At 39.6% G+C, this 19,952-nt stretch overlaps 1 protein-coding gene across 2 annotated transcripts in view; it reads left to right on the forward strand.

The window, feature by feature from the left end:
- The window catches only part of GFPT1 (glutamine--fructose-6-phosphate transaminase 1), a 51,283-nt gene that overhangs the window by 10,740 nt on the left and 20,591 nt on the right, over positions 1-19,952 (forward strand). The window contains exons 2-10 of one of the 2 annotated variants that reach the window (XM_067545830.1): positions 3,617-3,724; positions 4,162-4,269; positions 7,489-7,614; positions 9,783-9,841; positions 11,599-11,733; positions 13,345-13,406; positions 14,589-14,668; positions 15,748-15,801; positions 19,799-19,904. In XM_067545830.1, coding sequence (XP_067401931.1) covers positions 3,617-3,724; positions 4,162-4,269; positions 7,489-7,614; positions 9,783-9,841; positions 11,599-11,733; positions 13,345-13,406; positions 14,589-14,668; positions 15,748-15,801; positions 19,799-19,904 — 838 coding nt within the window. The remainder of the gene's footprint in view (positions 1-3,616; positions 3,725-4,161; positions 4,270-7,488; positions 7,615-9,782; positions 9,842-11,598; positions 11,734-13,344; positions 13,407-14,588; positions 14,669-15,747; positions 15,802-19,798; positions 19,905-19,952) is intronic. The other variant, XM_067545831.1, reaches the window with a different exon arrangement.

Below are 19,952 nucleotides of genomic sequence, written 5' to 3' on the forward strand. Positions count from 1 at the left end.
GCCAACTAGAACTGAATCTCTGTCTTTGTATGCTCTTCCTTTTGGAACACCTCTTCAGTTTCTTGACTTATTCTGTATTATTAGTTCTAATCACCACATTTTCTGTAGCTGACAGTTATGATTCATGAACTCTACATTTTCTGATGTTGACAGCTATACTCCTTGTCGTCTTTTTTTTTCCTGCTTCTTGTGACATTTTTAGCCTTGGTTCCACATATCTTCTCTGCTATCCTCATGAGTGAGCTGTGTGTTATTTTTAAAACAGCAGTACATTTTTAGAGCTCAAGACAAGTGCCAGAATGACAGCTTTACAGATATAAGGGTGTGTCTTTACATTGATGGTGTCAGATTGATTTATCCAGATTGCCTGAGCGGAAGTGAAGACCCGCTCAATCGATCCGGAAGTCGATTTTAATAAAACCACCTCCCCAAAAAGCGCAGCGCTGCGTCAATGGTTACACATTTCCCGTCGGCGCAGCAGAGACGACGCACTAAACAGAAGTTATGAGGTCAATGGGCGTTATGCAAGCTACTCTGAGTTGCATGTGTAACTCCCGTCGACTGCTGCCAAATTTCGCAGGCAGTGTAGACCAGGCCTAAGTATCCTGTTTAGCTACAGAACAAATAGAAAATAGGCAGCAGTGTGTCTCAAGCCTAATCCAGGTGAGCTATCTGTAAGTAAGGGAGGGTCTTTATGCTCATTCAGTCTTTGGCATCTGTGTTAAGAGCCCTAATAGTGGTTGTGATTTTGCGCCATAGCTATCTACCCACTAGAAACTGGACAGAGACTGAGACCACCAACTCATTTTGCATATGAATGGAAACTAAATGGTAATTTTCAGTTTATACTGTTCTGGGCTAGATTTTTGACCCAGAGAGATTCTGAAATCAAAAGACTTTGAATGATCTGATCCCCACATTCTAAATTCTGCCATTACACATGTATATTTCTTTTCCCCATCTCTGCATACTTTGGTCTTCTGAATCTCTTTCACTTGTTTAAGAAGAGAATTAAAAAGCATTTCATATCTGTGCTTCTGCACACTAGCACTTTCTCAGCAGCAGCCATCTGAAACAGCCTAGGATCACCTATGGCTTTTTGGATGTTTACTAAAATAAGGCGTCATTGCACAGCCTTAAAAGTGTACTGATTAGCAATAACACAATGAAGTCCATGTTCACACCTCAGCAGTGCTGCAGCTGTGACGCTGTAGTGTGGACATGGATGGAAGGGATTTTTCTGGTCATGTAGTCAATCCATCTCTTTGAGACGTGATAGCTAAGTTTATGAAAGAATCCTCCTGTCAACCTAGATGCTTCTACACTAGGGGTTAGCCTGACCTAACTGTGGTGCTCAGGGTATGAAATTTCACAGCCCTAAGCAATGTAGCTAGGTTGACAAGAGTTGTAGGTGTAGCCTAGGCCAAAGCAAGCGTGATCAGAGTAGCACTGAGTGAATGTAAGACTGGAAGTCATTTAAAGGCTTTTAGGAGGCTCGGATACAGTTGAAATGTGCAGCCTCAGTGTCTTGAGAGGGCAACTTTCTGCAGTCTATTCAGTTGCAGAGAGGGGGGTTGTGTGCTTGAAGAGTGCAGTGTTGGAAATGCAATAAACTAAATATGTCTAATTAGCAGACAGTAAAACTCTAGCCAGACAGGTGGGGATGGGGTTGGAAGAGGGGAAGGAAAGTGTGGAGCTACACGCGGTCGTGATACGTGTGGACCCAGTCTGCTTTTCACTGCAACACGTAGCTACACGTACCTGACATGCTGCCTCAAGTGTAGACAAGGTGTGAGTAGTCACAGAGGCATTCAAGTTGCCAGGAAAGAGGGGTGGAAGTGAAACAGGGCAAGTGAGAAGCTGCTGCTGCTTTCCCAGTAGCTCAAAGATATTGATTAAGAAGAGGAACTTCTCTCCATCCAGTTTTTTCCACAACCAAGAGGAGTTGAGGAAGAAATAGAGGTGCTTTATTTGCAGAAGGAGAAGAGAGATGCTCCCTTCTCTCTGGTAATTTTCACTTCTAAGTTTGAAACCAAGATTGTGGAAATCAGAAGACAAAGCTTCCCTTCCATGCCATCAGCTTGGGGATGGAAAGCTCCAAACTTGTCTAACACCACAAACTGCTGTCTACATGAAAAAGGAGCGGATTGGCAGAAGGGCATCAGGGTCTAGGGTACTGCCGTGCTGCAGGTCCTACCTATCTGCTTGTCTGCCTCAGGTGAACAGGTACCCGGTAAACATTTCACGGCTTTGTAACGTGAGATTCAGTGTCTCTGTAAACCTAGAATTTTCTGCTCATGCTTCTCAATATACAAAAGAAATGATCAGAGAGTTTTGAATTATCTAGGGCAATGTCAAGAACACAATCTTGCAGCTACTTACTCATGTGAATAGTCCTTTTGTATACAAGTAGACCTTATTGTCTTTGAGGTCACCTTGCGTGTGTAAAGACTACTTACCTGACTATGGGTGAGGCGGGGGAAGACATGTTGATTAAAAATATAGCCTACATTTTCTAAAGTAAGTTAGTGATTTGGGGTGCCCCAGTTTTTGAGTGACATTAAAAATAACCACCTTTTTAGAAATAACTGAACATCCATTTTCTGAAATGCCCTTTAAGATATCTCACGTTGGGAATTCAAAATCACTAGTCCCTTTTGGAAGTTTACGCCGTGGATGTATATAGGTGTATGTTTTAAATTTGCAAACTTTTCTCACTTTTCTACTTACTGATGTCTTTTCTTTTTTAAAATCTTAGGGCAGGGTGAAGGAATAGTTTTCCAGTACAAATGTTCTTCATCCAAATAAATGTTGTCATATGTTGCTGCTTCATCACAGTAACAAAGGGAATCTTTCTGAAAAAAATCCAAATAACTTAATTTTCATTATAGAGCTACGTGCTTATATGCCTCCATCACCATAGTATCTGAGTGCTAGTAAAAATAGAAATAACAGTTCATCTTTCCTTCTTCCCAACCTATAGGGGAAATAGCGTGATTCATTTGTAAGGACGTTGGAGTGTATGAGTGAATGGGTGTGTTGCGTATTTGTCTGTGTGCAGAACTCATTGAGGGGAAGCTGTGTTGAAAAAATGAGTTCTGCATGTGGGTCCCAATTCAGGGGAAAAAAACCTATTAAAAAAAAGCCTAAGTATGTGCTTAAATTAAGCCTTTGCTTAAGTACTTTCCTAAATCTGAACTTTAGTTCTGAAATAGTGAGATCAGTGGTTGGCCTTCTGTTTTAGGGCAGTGAGTTCCATAATTTAAGTTCAGCTCATGTGAAAGTTCAGTCTCCAGCACTACCAAGTTTCTCTCTAGTGGTTGATCATTTTGTTCAGTTGATTTTAGTGGCAGGAGAACAGTGGGAGTGAAGGTTTAGTCTTGGTTTTCCAAGTGTAAGCACTGTCCCTGCCCTGAGAGAACTTAGAACAGGTGTGGAAAGGATAAGAATTTAATGGTGCTTTCTTGTCAGAGAATTGGCAAGGGTTAACTTCAGCATGGCAGATCTTGCACCTTATCCTTTGTGCCCATGGAAATCCAACACAACATTCTGTCATTTGGTACTTTGTCATCAAGTTAAATGGACCCCTCATCAAATATAACTTTCTTTTCTATAGGTATCTTTGCTTACCTAAACTACCATGTTCCCCGGACAAGGCGGGAGATCCTGGAGACTCTTATCAAAGGGCTTCAGAGACTGGAGTACAGAGGATATGATTCTGCAGGTAGGTCATTGGATAAAGTAACAATGTTTTCCTTTTATATTGTAAATTGCCATCTTACTGGTATGCTTATTAAGGCACATGGCCACAAATAAGTCTTATCTTTCCACTGCTCTCTTGTTTGCAACAAATTCAAACAGACTGTACTACATTGTTGCACCCGGAGTACGTAAAAGATGTTTTCTGAGTAGTAATTGCAGATTTACATTAAAATATTCTCAGTGCTTTTCATCCAAGGATTTCAAAATGCCTTTTAAGATAACAAGGGGATTATTTATTTGTAATCTAAGGGGTTTTGTACGGTTATTCTTGAGGAGGGAGAAATAAAAGTAATGCTCTAAAGTTTGTCTCTCCGTTTCTTTGAATGTAAAACACAGATGGTGCAACATATGTTTCTGTGCTTCACAATTTGTTTCGTGTTTTTTACGGGAATCTGTTAGGTGTGGGAATCGATGGAGGAAATGACAAAGACTGGGAGGCTAATGCCGGCAAAATTCAACTCATCAAAAAGAAAGGGAAAGTGAAGGCTCTGGATGAAGAGGTTAACAGTATGTACTACACTTTAATTCTTTACCTCTTACCGTTTCCAAAAATATCTTGACATTCTTTGCATGTTAAGTACATTTGAACTGCAGTCCTCCTGCATATTGGAACAGTATATTATGTATGTTGTGATATTGTGTATCATGTATATTCTGTCCTTAGTATTGTTTGGGGGACACCAGTTGTGAACAAGGAAGTCTTTGCTGAGTCCTAGTAGAATCATCAACTGTACATGTGCTGCTATGCTCTCAATGGCACAGTGCTATTTTACATGGGAAAAATTGTCGTTATTAGTGGAAGCTGTAACTGAAAATATTAATAAACATTTCAGGGTGTTTTCTTGGGCAAGGGAGTTCAAATCTTTCTTTAAGGGTTTCTTTGTCGCACAATCTGAAATTCACAAATTTGACTGATTATATTGAGTTAATCTCAGTGCTGTTGTTTTTAAGTGGAAATGTATAGATCAGTACAGTTTAAGGCCCAAATCCAGCAAAGTACTTAAGAATATGCTTAACCTCATACCCAAGAGTAGTCCCGTTTTCATTCACTAGGATTCACAAGTGCTTGTAAATGTTTGCTGGATTGGGGCCCAAAATAGCTTGGTAAATTTAAAATGAAGTACTCAAAACAAAGAACTACCTCTTAGAAAGAGTGAATTAACTGTACATTGGTTTGTAATCCAAATAAAGCAAAATAGTGAAAATAATATTACAACATTAATAAGAATCCATCTATATATGGATATATTTTATTTCGGTTCTAAAAAATAAACTCCCTCCTACCCAACCGGCAGAAAAATATAATCCACTATGACATTTTGAATTTATTCTTTTAAAAAAATAAGTGTATTAAACCATTGACTTTGATTTCCTGAATAATCTAAATAACACAAACCCTAGTTTTATCTTTGTGTGTAATAGATGGGCTAAGGAATTGGTTAAGAAAAAAATACTAGGCTACTTCTAAGTGGATCTGTACACTTGATGAGAAGTGAGAGAGTCTGCTTTCTATTTCTGAACTCCTTATGACTTGAATAGAGTCAGATTTTAAATTCGTCAAATGTCTGCAAGAAACAAAACTTGCAAACAATTGTTGTGTGTAAAATATGGGTAAGCACTGCATGAATTTGAATGTATGTGCCGCCATAGTTGATGATTGTCTGTTTCTAGATAATATCCTTATTTTCAGGTGTTGTTATCTTCCGTTACAGCATATTTATTTAACTTAAAGGATTCTCATATCTGACATTACAAGAAGAATTGATTTAGTAGCTTTTTAATGTAATTTTACCATTACTAACATAATCTCAAATCTCTAGTAAAACCTTGTTTATCCAAATGAAATGCGTAGACCTGACCTTAATTCAGATAAGATAAAGGTCAGAATAAACAAGGTTATACTGTATATATCCTTTTTCCCTTCCTCCCCCCCAAAAGAAAAAGAAAGGCAGTGGAATATATGGTAAGATTTAAGCACTTGTAGCAAAATCATAATCTACAGTTATAAACAAATTAGAAAACTGTATTACGGTCTATTAAGAAAGACAGAAAAGTAATCTCTGAACAAAAGGGTGAACTTCTACAAAGAGAAGACTGATTTGAACTTCCTTGGCACTAAATTGTTACTATTGGGGATTCTAATTTAATATCGTGTAAGGTGATTATGCTTGGTCAGGCAGAGCTAATGTTTCAATAGCATCCGAAATGATGTGCCAACAGGTCATACACAAAGGATGAAAATAAAATTGGATGACTTGTTACAGGTTCTTTTCATTTTGAGAATAAAAATGCACAGAATCCCCTGATGAGTGAGACTTACAAAATGGCCACTCAAATAATTTAGTTGATGTATCTTCATAGGTATATGAAATACACTGGAGTCTGTAGAGTAAACTGGAAGGGGTTGGTGTGGGGGCATAAACAGATTTGTCATGGACATACATGGTAAGAATTCTCTGACAGGCATGTTACAGAACTACTTGGAGAATGGGAGGCATAGTGAAGCATGCTGTTAATTGCTATACTTTACAATAAAATTCACTTCTTGGTACGTGGGCTCTTATTCAGTTTACAGGTTCCCATTCTCTTTTCAGTAAAGCTTTCCTGAAGAAGGCTTGATTGTCTGTTTCCATTTTATAGAGGAGAGCATTGAGTAAACGTCTCATGGGTTTATTCTTTACTGTCAAGTGCTATGAACTTCTTAGCAGCTCATTGACAAATGTACTTTTGAGACTTATGGTCCTGGTTTTGTAAGACAAATGCACAATCATTTTCCCATTGACTTATTGGATAATAAACACGTGTCAGCTAGACAAGTAAAATTCATAGATATTTCCTTAACGTGCAGCAGAAAAAATGATCAGACTTGAAAATGTTCTCAGGAGAAAATATATATAAACACATGATGCTGTCTCATTGATTCTAATTGAAGACCTACTGTGGCAAAACAAGTGAACTCCTGAGACAGAGATGTTCTTGCTGAAAAACAGAAATTGTTTTGTTAACTTGTTGGAAACGCCCTGATTTTGGGATAATTTTTGCCTTAAGAAGAGCTTAAGGAATACTCCCACACCTGGCCCGCAAACAGCTTTTATGTTAATAGGCAATACTCAGAACGCTGGGGGGTAAGTGAAACTAGTACTCTCATTTTTAGGAAGTGTGTGGGTGGAGAGCCTAGAAGAAAATCATGTCTGTAAATTCACTAAAAGATCAGCAGTTTAATGAAACATTTTGATCTTTGTTTCATCTATTAAGATTTTCTATAAATGTGTTGTACGTGGCAAAGGCCAGATAAATGCTGCTTTACATAGTATTGATTACAAGCAAAACCTGGGACCACTGTCAAGTTTATTAAGTATGGGACTGATACTGCAAACCTTTGCACATGCGTCAGTGGTACTAACCAGTAAAGTGGCTCAGAAGTAAGAGTTTACAAGATAGGGCCGTGTATCTCACATGGAAAGATCATTAATCGTGAGAAATCATCACTATATTGGCTTGGAGGGCGGCATGGTCTTCACTGCCAATAACTCTGTGTACCTGACATTTTGCTTATATTGTGCTAACAATTTCCTGATTATATTTTTCTTGAATATTTCAGTCTCCATGAACTTACTGCATGAACTTACTGTTGTGCTCTGAAAGCCTGATCCAGTTCTTATGTTGGCTTCAGTATGAATTGGATGAGGTCCTAATAATGTAACCTCTTTACACTTCCATCTGCAGAACAACAGGATATGGACCTGGACATCGAGTTTGATGTACATCTTGGCATTGCACATACCCGATGGGCTACCCATGGTGAACCCAATCCTGTCAATAGCCACCCGCAACGCTCAGATAAAAATAATGGTAAGAACCTATACTGCATGGGCAAGTATTTATTTGTGTGTACAGGGAGAATAATGGCTGTTAGGAATTCTGAGCGACTAACATGCTCTTGCAAATTGCCATTTATTCAGTACTTCTGGGGGGTTCATACTAAAACTCGGTTGGAGCTCTGCTGCCTATGCCTCTTTGAGAGCATGTGCTTGGAGGCTGAGTGTATAAATAATGATTCAGTTTCAAGCTATGATCCTGATTGTGCTTCTTTTGAAGCCCACAGGAGTCTGACCGTTGACTTCAATGAGAACAGCGCCAGACTATTGTATTATTATTGTTAGGAATCATTTGGAGTAAGAGGCAGGTTTATGAACTTATTGCACTGTGATAGTTCCTCAGGACTTCATTGAACCTATATTTATTGAGAAAGTAAGATTTCATGCTATCTCCATGTAGGAATTTCTCCAATCATCATTTTAAATGGGATGTTGCTAACAAACAGTTTTTATTTTATAATGTAATTTTCTTTGTTTATTTTTCTCTTTTGTCCATCATTTGGCAAAGGTTGCTTTGTCCTTTGTATTGCTGTGGAAGGTGGCATGGCTCTTATTTATATCTAGGCACTAGCCCGAATCTCAAACACTTTACAGACCATGATGAACATATCCTCACACCACCTGTGTAATTATTAGCATTCTCACTTACAGATGAAGTAAAATGAGAAACCGAGAAGTGTTGCATGGGTGGCTGGGTATAATAATAGCAGCAGCATCTAGCTCTTACAGAACTTTCCATCCTGAAATCTCAAAACACTTTGCAAAGGAGGTCAGTACCCTCATTGTACAGAGGGGAAAACTGAGGCATGGGGCAGTGAAGTGACTTGCCCAATGTGACCTGGCAGGCCAGTGGCAGAGCTGGGAATAGAACCCAGATCTCCTGTTCCCCATCCTGTGTTTTAAACACATGACTATCGTCCATCCCTGTTAAACTCATGCTGGGTGATTTAGGTGTTCCCTCAAATTTTGGTGGTTCAGTGAAAATTGATTGGATTAAAACACAAGCCCAAGTGATTTAGAATTCCAAGAGCCATAACCACCAGTTATGAAGATTTTGAAATGGAACACATTTTGGCCCTAACCATCTGATATGTATTGGGGAGGGGGAAATATAAAATAACTCCGATAGAAAAGGATCATCTCTAATTGTATATTGTTTAGATGAGTACTGCACATAACGTTTTACAAGTATATATTCTATTCATATATACTGCATATAAATGATGACACTCAGATTGGTGAGCTTTCTTTGAAATATTTGCTTTTAAAAGGTTATTCAATGGATTGGCAACTGTAGCCAGCAAATACAACCATTGTCTTTGAAAATTGTTTGTGTGTGTTTAACAATCTCAGCACTAAGACTTGATGTGATTAGTACGTACAGCAATTTAGGGTAATGGCACGCATGAAGGCTTGCCTAGATTCTCTTCTTTTACATTAGGAAAATGATCTCTATTCTGTATTGCATACAATGATACTAAGAAAACATTGCTATGGGAATTGGTATTTTCTAATATGCAGCATATCATTGTGGCAGCTGGGTGCATTAAATACATATAAAAAAATCCCATGAAAGTTAAATAAACCACCCTCCAATGACGACTGTCAGCTTGGTGAGTTTTCTTTGAACTATTTGCTTTCAAAAAATGATTCAATGGAATGGCAGTTGTAGACTCCAGCAGATAGGGAACAGAATTCCTGTTTTTTTACTCTTGGCTCAGCTGCTAATACAGGGCTTTGAGCGAGTCACTTAATGTCTCCGCATGTTACGTTCTCCAGCTGTAAAAGAAGTTGATACTCGTCCATCTCTTTAATGCATGATGAGATTTATTGATGGAAAGGCAGAGCATAAGTCCTGGCTGGTATTACTATGTACAGCTTAGAACAGTGCCGGCTAACAGAGAGCGACGGATCATGCGTCAGGTCTCAATGTGTAGCACAGAGCGTTGCCATTAAGACATTGAACCTACGCTCTGTGCCAAGTAATTGCAGTGTATTCTAGAAGCCATTCACTATTTTATGCTTCCACTACTATTTAAGTTGGCTTATAAGAATAAAATATGTCACATGCTGCTTTTTAAGGTATGTAAAGTATTGACATATCTTTTAGAATCGAGTAACGCTTCTTTTGTTATTCTCTAGAATTCATTGTTATCCACAATGGCATTATAACCAACTACAAAGATCTGAGAAAATTTTTGGTAAGTCAAACTAGCTCTGGGTCTGAGCTCTGGGATAAAGTTATAATGGCCCTTAGTGCTGGTTGAACCTCGAAGTCCTTGCATTAGCTGCCTAAATTTCTTGCTACTGTGGTGTGGAAGCCATAGAGGCCAATAGTGCCCAGCGATTTTAACATACAAAGCTGGAGATCCTTCTGAGATAGCTGAAGGCTTCATGGCTATCGTGGTGACCATGAGATTATCTCAGGTGGCCATAAACTCAGATCATATGGCTGTCCGTGCTTTGATCTAATTTATGGGTGGAGATTCGAAATTGAAGAGGTGGATATTACCCCTCTGGTCATGAACTGATCGTACCCTTTTGTGTATGAGGTTGGCAATCCTCTCTTTGCGGATGAAGGAGCTGTTTTGATGCTCTGGCCTTTGGAAGGCAATGGAAATTGCATTACCAGCTGACTGTTCTGTTAACAGGACTTCATAATCCTTTGATCTCTGCTATCGACACGGTTGCTCCCCAGTGCCTTGTAACCCAGTTTCATAAATCCAGAGCACCCTGAGTTATGGATAGCGAGAGACATGATGATGCAAGAAAGAAGACAGTTGTGGAGATACTTGTTGTGTACTAGGCTAGCTGATAAGACTTAGGAAGTCTTGGCTGAGCTGTTTTTTCCTTACTTAGTGAGCTTTTTAAATAGGGGCAGTCTGTGACGTTACTGTTTTTATATGTCTTCCAAGACTCTTGTCTATTGTCTACATAACCAGCGAACAGCCCCATCTCATCTCATCTCATCTACAGATCTCCCTTGCACCCACTCTCATGCCCTCCCTTACTCTTCTTAATTTCTCACTCTGCTCTGTCTCCTGTCCCTCAATATACAAAGCATGCTTCAGTCTCTCCATCTTAAAAAAAAAAAACAACCTCACCCTTGATCCCATCTGCATCTCCAACTACTTCCCCAACTCCACTTCTCTCTTTCATTGCTAAGATGATTGAATGCGCTGTGTACAATCACTGCCTAGAGTTCTTCTCCCACCCTATTTCTGCCCCTTGCACTCCACTGAATCTGTTCCCACCAAAGTGTCTAATGTGACACTTGTCTTGATTTACTGTGTCCTTTTCTTTAGCCTTGACAAGTCAATCTTGTCCGGCTCATATCTATTAGGAATGCCGCTGCCAAGGTCATTTTTCTAGCCTGTCACTTTGACCATGTCATCCCTCTACTGCTTCCCCTTTCTCCATCTCATCAGACATAAGCTACTTGTCTTCACTGTCAAGGCCCTTTACTGCTTATCCCTACCCAATTAGCATCTTTCGTTCACTGTTGAGAGGTTGACTCCCACCTCCCATTGGCCCATGATTCCAGCCTGCATCATTCCCTTGTTACATTGTCAAACAAGCACCTTTGTGCTTAAGAGGAACTCCCGGTAAACATCTGCAAAGCTACCTCACTGTCCTCCTTCATTACCCTCCTTAACATTTCTTTTGCGGTGCTGCCTACAAAAAACTTGACACCGGTTAGGGTGTTGGTATGCTGAGACCACTGCATATCAGGCACTCTTGTCTTGTTTCCTTGGGCTCTATTTGTCAGTATCAATCTTTGTCTCTTGTTTTGTACTTAGATTGTAAGGTCTTTGGGAGAGGAACCATCTCTCTCTTCTGAGTTTGTACAATGCCCTAACAGTGGGGTCCTGGTCCATGATTGTAGCTTCTAGACACTAGGGTAATACAAATCATTAACTTGAATAATAGCAACTTGATATTTTTGGTTTGCTTTCAGGAAAGCAAGGGGTATGACTTTGAGTCTGAGACCGACACGGAAACCATTGCCAAGCTTGTCAAGTACATGTATGACAACCGTGAAAGTGATGACATTAGCTTCACTACCTTGGTGGAGAGGGTCATCCAGCAACTGGTAATCTATTCTTTTTAAAAAATCAGTTTATTCACATTTTTTGTTTGTTAGACCCAGAAGAAATACTTCTGGTGAAGTCTCACAAGAAAATAAAAGCTATGCTAAAATATTTCAAAGTTAGAACACAGGAATTGCAATATTTAGTCCAACAAATGGCCCGTCTAGTCCAGTATCCTGTCTGTATTCCATATTCTTCAGTGAGTTGTGCAAGAAATCCAATAATGGACAAATAAAAAATAATCGATACCGAGATGTTTCTTCCAGGCAATCAGTGTTTGGTTTATGCCCTGACGCACAAGGTTTTATGTTCCTTATGTATTTGTATCCTATCTAATGTAACTCTGGATATTGTTCATAGAAATGTTTAACGCTGCTAAGCTCGTAGGCCAGGTCTATACTGCAAACTTCTGCTGGCATAGCTTCGTCAGTCAGGAGTGTGACGAGGTGTGATCCCCAATAGACATATTTGTGCCAGCAGAGACCCCTACCGTGTAGGTGCAGCTATGTCGGCAACACTGCAGCTTTTATCGGTATAGCTTCTTGTGCTCACAAGGGCGGTTTTACAATACTGGTACAAAGCGCAGCTTGGCTGGTATAGCTGATTCCTTGCTAGGAGTGCTTTGCTGGTATAGTATACTTTTATTCCTATACTGATAAAGCACGCCTAGAGTAGACGTGGCTATAAGCCCAATACATAGGGGCAGCGAGTTTCACTGTTCAAGCATGGACTGTGTGTTTAAAAAAAAAAAGGCATAAGATTATTGTTAGTTTGGGTTCTCCACAGTGTACGTGTTTGCAGAACCACGTGTATTTCTTCACTAAGTCACAATCTAAAGCCTTTCTTCAGAAAGTATCCAAGTTTGTGCCCAAGTCCCATTAAAGTCATTGGGACATACTGAAAGCTAAGCATGTGTTTAAGTAGTTTTCTGAATCTGGACCTAAGGTTGGTTGGTTGTAAAACTCTGTAATGGAAGACATGCTGACCTCTTGTGGAAACTTCCTTGAAAAGCATGTATGTTTAGCTCTCCGTCTATCAGTCCCATCTTCTAAGGTCTTTTGTTTGTTTATATTATGCACAGTGCTGGCATGTAAACAGGATCTGTTGTTAGTTTACTTCTTCCTGCGCTATTTTGTACTGGAGACCATTCATTTCAATAACCATGAAATGACAGAAAAATGGGAGCAGCCCTAAGCCATGCACAGATTTTGCATTCCATCTTTGGTAGTTACGATATGCGTTCCAATGGCTGGACAACCAGAAGTGTTTTGCAAACAGATGCAGGTCAAGCAATGCAATGATTTGGAAATTGTTGGCTGAATCCTTGGCGTAGCACATCAGTTCACTGAAAGCTGAATTTAGTATAAGAGCCTGACTTGGGAATCCTGTTTTTAAAAAATAACTGGCTTTGAACAAGCGAATTAAGGGGGGGGACAGTTTCATAACTAGACATCTGAAGTAATTAGTGACCATGATATATGTGCCAACAGATAGCTGTTTGGTTGAACAAGAAGTTCTTATGGATGCAGTTTACATGCTGGTATTTGGAAAATTTGGCTGTACGTGTAATTGGAAATGGTACAATAATTTGTATTTTTCTCCTTTCTTCCCAGGAAGGTGCTTTTGCCCTTGTATTTAAAAGTGTCCATTACCCTGGTCAAGCAGTTGGCACCAGGTAAAGAGTTCTATAATAAGCAATGCATCTCAGTAAACAGCATTTCCATTTTAATCACAATCATAGCCAGTACAATTTCTTAACTCCTCTCCCTTCTTGCCGATGATGGCTGATGTATCACTTAGAGAAGGTAACCGGGAGGATGCTCTTATTGCATTGTGTGAAAATCTGAATTTTCTGTATTGCTTACTTTGCTTTCTCCTCTCTTCCCCCCACATCTCAGCATGAAACTCTTCAAAAAATCTTTTTTGAGAAACACTTAACTTCCAGATTCATTGTCAGTCTTTAATAACCTAGGTCTATTGACCTTTGGGGCATGCCACAAGGCAAATCGGTGTGTGAAGGCGGGCCTTGTAGAGAAGTCAGATTTGTGGGTGAGGGCGTTGTTCTGTGCACTGCAGAGTTGTATTTGTAATATATGGCGGTGGTACCGAAAGCCTTGCAAGAACATCCCTTTCATTATTATTTTTTAGATAAATAAAGTGGGCTAGTTTGGTTTTCAAGTGTGTCATGCGAGTGCCTTAACAGGATCTCTAAATCCCACGGTTAGGCTTTCAAAAGCCAACCGAGAGATCTAGCTGTACAATTCCCAGTAATTTTAACTACAGTTGTGTGGCTGAATCCCTACTAAGCTTTGAAAATCTCAACTTTCGTTTCCGCCATTAGGTGCATACAATGGGTGATAACCATTCCACGTACTGGCTTGAGCATGCAAGTACAGGATTTCAGTGCACTATTGAAGTGCTCATTTTAGGGAGTGTGGCCCAGTTTTCAGTCTTCGTGTCAGTCAGCCTTTGCGTGCCTTCGTCCAGCTCTATTCCTGGAAAGGATGAAGGCCAACTTTATATTTCATAAGCTCTTATGAGAGAGAAACTTATTTTCCTAGATCCACATACAGAACTTATGCACAGTGGTGATAAAGGACATGTAGACAAGTTAGAGGCATCCCTGGACGAGACGTTTTTAATTGGGGGGAGATTAATGTAACTGAGATCAGACATTGGTCCTATATCTTACAGCCTCCTTCGCTTGCATGAACCAATTGATTGATTGTGAAGAGATTCAATAAAGCAAGCTACGTGAGGTTAATTGATTTAGATATCTTACTGGCAAACAATAGTCCCTCGTTTCTATGATGAAGCTATGTGTATCATCAGTTACAGCTCCATGTTTTGTTTGCAGACGAGGAAGCCCCCTGCTGATTGGAGTTAGAAGTGAACACAAGCTCTCCACTGACCACATTCCAGTACTGTACAGAACAGGTAAATACAAAGATTGCATCCTGCTACCAGGGAAAACAAAGGCCAGTTTCTGACCTCATTTATGCTGGTGCAAATCTGGAGTAACTTCACTGACTTGAGTGGAGCAACTCCAAATTTGTGTGTGTTTTTTTTGTTTGTTTGTTTTTTTTAAATAGAGATGTGAATCTCTGTATCATCAGCTGTAAATTAAACCATTATTAAAAAAAGGGGATGAGACACAGCAAGGGAGAATTTTCTTTTAACTACTGTGTCCCTTGTTGGAATCACAGGGGGATGCGAAGTACGTTGTTTTGTACTTTTTGCTCTCGGGAGACTTCGTTTATATCATCAGAATTCTCCTTGGGTATAACCAAAGCTTTAATCATGTCCAGTGGAAGGCAAACTATTCCTTATGCAATATATTATACAGTTGGGTAATGTGAATGTGGCATGTTTGCATTATGGCATTTAAATAATTGCTTTCAAGATAAGAATTGACTACATTTGCAAGTAGAGGCTTTATATGTTGCAAACATACACTATTCTAGTTAACCTATTTTTCTCCTACAACATCCTGTAAAAAATCTAGAGTGATTGTGAAATACATCATAATCTTTAATACAATTATTTTTCATGTAAATCCCCTTTTTGAATATGCCCATAGATTTACAGCTACAGCCCTGATCATGAGAGTAACTCGGTACTATACTTAAACAACTAGATCCTATGACTTAGTTTTGCATAATAATGATCTGAACCGGCAGCCGCTGAAGTCAGTGGAGTGACACCCTTTGACTCAGTGGGCATTGGGTCAGGCCCTTGGGTATCACAGTGGTGGATGGGTATTAAAAGCCTAGCTCTGTACCTTTGTCTAATAATTCTGTCTCTCACCAGTGTCAGCTTTCACACCCTTAGGACTGTCTGTAGAATGAATGTTGAAACTGAATTCAGAGTAGATCTTCTGGCTCACTGTTTGCCTGTAACTTTTAGTATAACTGACTTTTTTTTTTTTTTACCTTTAATTTATAGTGTTACACTTTTTAAAATTATTATTTTCACTGATTGTGTGAAGTTATTTTTCTTTCTTGTTACACTTTCAGCTGTGCAATCTATGGATCATTCTGTTGCTGGAATATCCATAGAAGCGGAGAAAGGTGCCTACTTGAGACGTACCTTTAATGCTACAACTTCTCCTGCTTCTTGGAAAAGGAATTGAAAATAAGGGAAATTAGCACTGCCTCTTGAGCATGTTGTTGTTTCTTTCCATATAGCAATATGAAACAAACCAGAAGATAGGGATTTCTTCTTTATAGAACACCACAAATAAACAACAACTTTTCCCCAAGTTACAGTGATTATGAACGTACACATGACATGTAAGCGTTAACTTAGCTAACTGATACTTTAAGTGCAGGTTCTTCTGTGAACTCCATGCAGTGTTATTCGCTGCACGAAAGAGTGAATAAGTAAAAAAGGTAAAACCAATGGAATTAAACCCCATTGGAATTAGAAACTGCCTTCTTGTTGGGAAATCTTATCACCAAAGCAAAACTCTATTTTGAGCAAAATGTAGTTCATCTGATCTACAGCAGCTGATGGATACAGTGAGGTTCAAATTGCAGCTTGGGTTTATTTCCCTTTTGCTCCTTGTATCTGAATCTTTTTTTTTGGTGACAAATCTATTTTTGTGCTTTGAGTTTGAGATGTGCCTGTAGCTGCAATGAACCATTATTGATAAACAATCTAATCTGGTTTCTCGAGTACTCCATTTCCGTTTTAACACTACATTTTCACTTACGATCTGACAAAGAATGCTGCTAAACTAGAATTCTTTATGAAAGGAAAAGCATGGGACTTGATACTCACCTGATGTAAATCAGGAGGACTTCATTGTCAGTAGCACACGGTTGCAAGCATAGTAATTGCAGTGGCTGAAATTTGGGGGCTTATGCCAGTGGAGAATTTGAACTTCAATGTTCTTAAAGTCCTTCCTGTACCAATAGCACACACAGGTGACTGTTAATAACTGCATCACCTTTTAACCTGGGAACAACTGATGATTGAGTAGACAGTGGTTACAGTTACAATTAATGCAAGCCAAAGGAGAGAGAGAATGCCAAAGTTTGTTCCACTTGTTCAATAGGTTTCACTGGAAGTGAGTGTTAAAGGGTAAACATTTTCAAATTGCGTACGTCACACGTTCAAAAGTGACGTAGGCATTTAAAAAACAAAGTCCATTGACTTTAAATGGGAATTGGTTTCTTTGAAAATGTCTTTGACTTTGGAAAATTTTACCCAAAGCCTCAGGTTAAAATAGAGGGGGGGAGGGAACCCAGAACTACCCGATTCTGATGAAAGCACTGTCTTCTGGAAACTGTGCAAGTCGAATCTGGTAAGCCCAAGTTTTGTGGTGTAGCACAGACCTAGAAGTACAGTGCGCTAACTCCCCAAGCTGCAGGGGAGGGGTAAATCTTGGTAACTGGGCAGGGCTGAATTTAATTTTACGTCGGTACGTCCCATGCTTGGAATATCGAGTGACCTTACTCCCATGGTGGCGTTAGGAAGTTGGAGGGTTTTGAAGCTGTGGAGGCAATCGTGGACCTGGTGCTGCAGGGCTCCTAGTTTTTGTTAACTGCTTCCCTCCATCTCTGAACACACGGATAACGTTCCTGTGGCATGCCACAGTCCATCTAGTTAAAACACTGCGTGTGGTCTCACGTTTAAAAAATGTCTCACACCTCTCGTAGTAACCTCTGCCAACAGCCTAGGCCCGATGTGCTGCGCTCTCCCTTTGTGAACTGGCAATAGAGTTTCATATTATCCCTAGGAAACATGGAATTGTGTGCGGTTTTAGTCAAAGACAGTGACATTATCATATGCCACTTCAGATTGTCTTTGCAAACGCCTCTTAAAGCAATTTCAGATGTAGCTTTGCTCGAGTAAGCATAGAGAGAAATCTCATTAAGTAGAAGCTATAGTAGTTCTGTGCTATGTTGGCATTTTAAAACTAGCATATGCTTAAAATTGCTTCAAGGGAGGTTGATACGGTACCAAAATATGCTCAAAAGCTTTTCCTCTGAGGGGTTTTGAAGTGCTTGTTTTATTCTTTTCTTCCTTTAATTGTCTGCAAAATCTTCACCATTTTTGCCCATGGTGGAAGCTCTGAGTAGGTGGTAAGTCGTTCCAAAGGCAAGGAATCGCTGCCGTGTCATTGTTAAATCCTAATAAATGGCAGCCTGCTGATCCTTAGCCATGATCCCGTATATCCACTGAGGATATGCAGCTGGCTTTGGTTTGCTGAAACTGCTCATTGTAACTTCTGAAGTGCTGACGACTAAAAGAATGAATCTAATGCATTTATTAAATGAATAAATAAAACAGCATGAATTTGCTCTCAAGTTTGTTCCATTCCCCATCATACAGACGCGCGTATGTATGTATGTGCTGTCTCGCATACGCACATCCTCTTGTTGTATTTACAGCTCATCACCAAATATTGTCATTGTGATTGTGCAACACAGGTGTTTGATCTATGGAAAGCAATGCCAACATGATAAAGAGATGCAGTGCAATGTCTTACCTGGGGAAAGAAAATCTGCATGCTTTAATCAAGGGTGGGTGGTTTAGCTGGAGAATGGCCCCTAGCACCATCGCTTTGCCTTTTCTGGTGGTTGTCCTTTGTTTTCTGATTGGCAAACTGAAAGGAACAGAGAAATCTGAAGCTCTCTGAACTGTTAGTTTAGTGGAACTTCCTTATTTTTCATCAGTATCAACATGAAAGCAATATTTTTGATTTTTAGAAAAATGTTTTTGGAAAACTTCACTAAATTGCAGCTGTATGGGTTTGAATATTAGCTGTTGTGTGGGAGACCATTTAAATCAATGGATGTACATGTTCTATAATGGAAGCAATGTATTCTATTTTAGTACAAGATAGATAATCAGGCCTGTAGATTGCATTCCTTGTAGTATATATATCAACTTAAAATTTGTCAACCTTTAACTTTTCTATTCTGGCTGAAGAGAAACTTGTAGCATAACCCTTCTATCTTCTGGGACTTCTGCTTCCTCTAATCAGGCCCCAGCCGATGCCAGGTTGTTTCCTCCGGCATGTTAGGGTTTTGTCCAAGTTCAGATGTTAAGCAGTTGGTCTTAGCCAATTTTCCCAGACCATACTACAGTCTTCACTGTTAAATACTTCTTGAAGTTAAGAAAAAAATTCTAGAGGACATTAAATGTTGAAATCCTAGAGAGGATTCTTAGTGAAATTTCAGGCTTTTGGGAAAATGTCTACCAACGACACTCCCTCCCTCCCCCCCCGTCTCCTTTGATTTACAGATCATTGCTGCTGTTCTCGCCTCTTTGGACCCACAGAAATAATGCCTATTAGCTGTTAAGTCTGACTGCCCAGACTGCAGGCTGCCAATGTTATAAGCTTGGACCAAAATTACGGGAAGCTCATTGGTTAATTGCTCCACTTCTGGCTCTCACGGACAGTACTGAGCTTGTGTACTCCATGGCCTTTGTCTGACTGCCGATAGTAAATGGATCAGGAGAATTTGCTTTTGGGGTACATCTTTTGAACCACACTAAAGACAAAGTGGTTGCACAGGTGTAACTGAGGGAAGAATTTTTATTAAGCATGGTGATGTAAACTAGAGAGACTCCTGCTTGCCTCTCAAACATTAGGGTAAGCGTGCAGAGCAGTTCTTTAAAACAACGTTTAGACTTGTAAGCAGGCTAGATTTAGAGTGACAAAAGATTGATTTCTAATAAATGTGAAACCTTGTGAAATGGTTTTTGAGTAGAATCATACAGAGACTTTTTAGTTTAGTTCAGGTATTGATGTTTTCTATAGACATACTACAAGCATGGGACATCTCTATGGTATATTTAATGTCAAGTAGAGTTAATACAAAAAACTTTCACTGCCCTGTAAGCAAACTAAAAAGGGGCTCGCTAAGCCTATTTTCATCAGTGTTAAATTGACCATAGCCCCATGATCTTAACCAAAATGCAGTGTTCAAAATCATGCTTCATGTTGGTACTGTGAGCTGGGAACTTTGGTCAAGATTGACATATTGCAGGGTGCGTTCTTTACTACGGAAACACGTGTGACGCTGTTTGCTAATATAGTGTATAACATTGCAGGTAAAGACAAGAAAGGAAGCTGCAGCCTCTCCCGAATTGACAGTACCACCTGTCTTTTCCCTGTTGAAGAGAAAGCTGTGGAATACTACTTTGCTTCTGATGCTAGGTGAGATTCTTCAGCATCTTGTAGCAGGTTCCAAGACAACCGTAGACG

Source organism: Emydura macquarii, unplaced genomic scaffold, assembly GCF_026122565.2.
Source record: "Emydura macquarii macquarii isolate MOO-44397 ecotype Brisbane River unplaced genomic scaffold, CSIRO-AGI_Emac_v2 contig_1110, whole genome shotgun sequence".
In the NCBI taxonomy this organism is placed as follows: domain Eukaryota; kingdom Metazoa; phylum Chordata; order Testudines; family Chelidae; genus Emydura; species Emydura macquarii.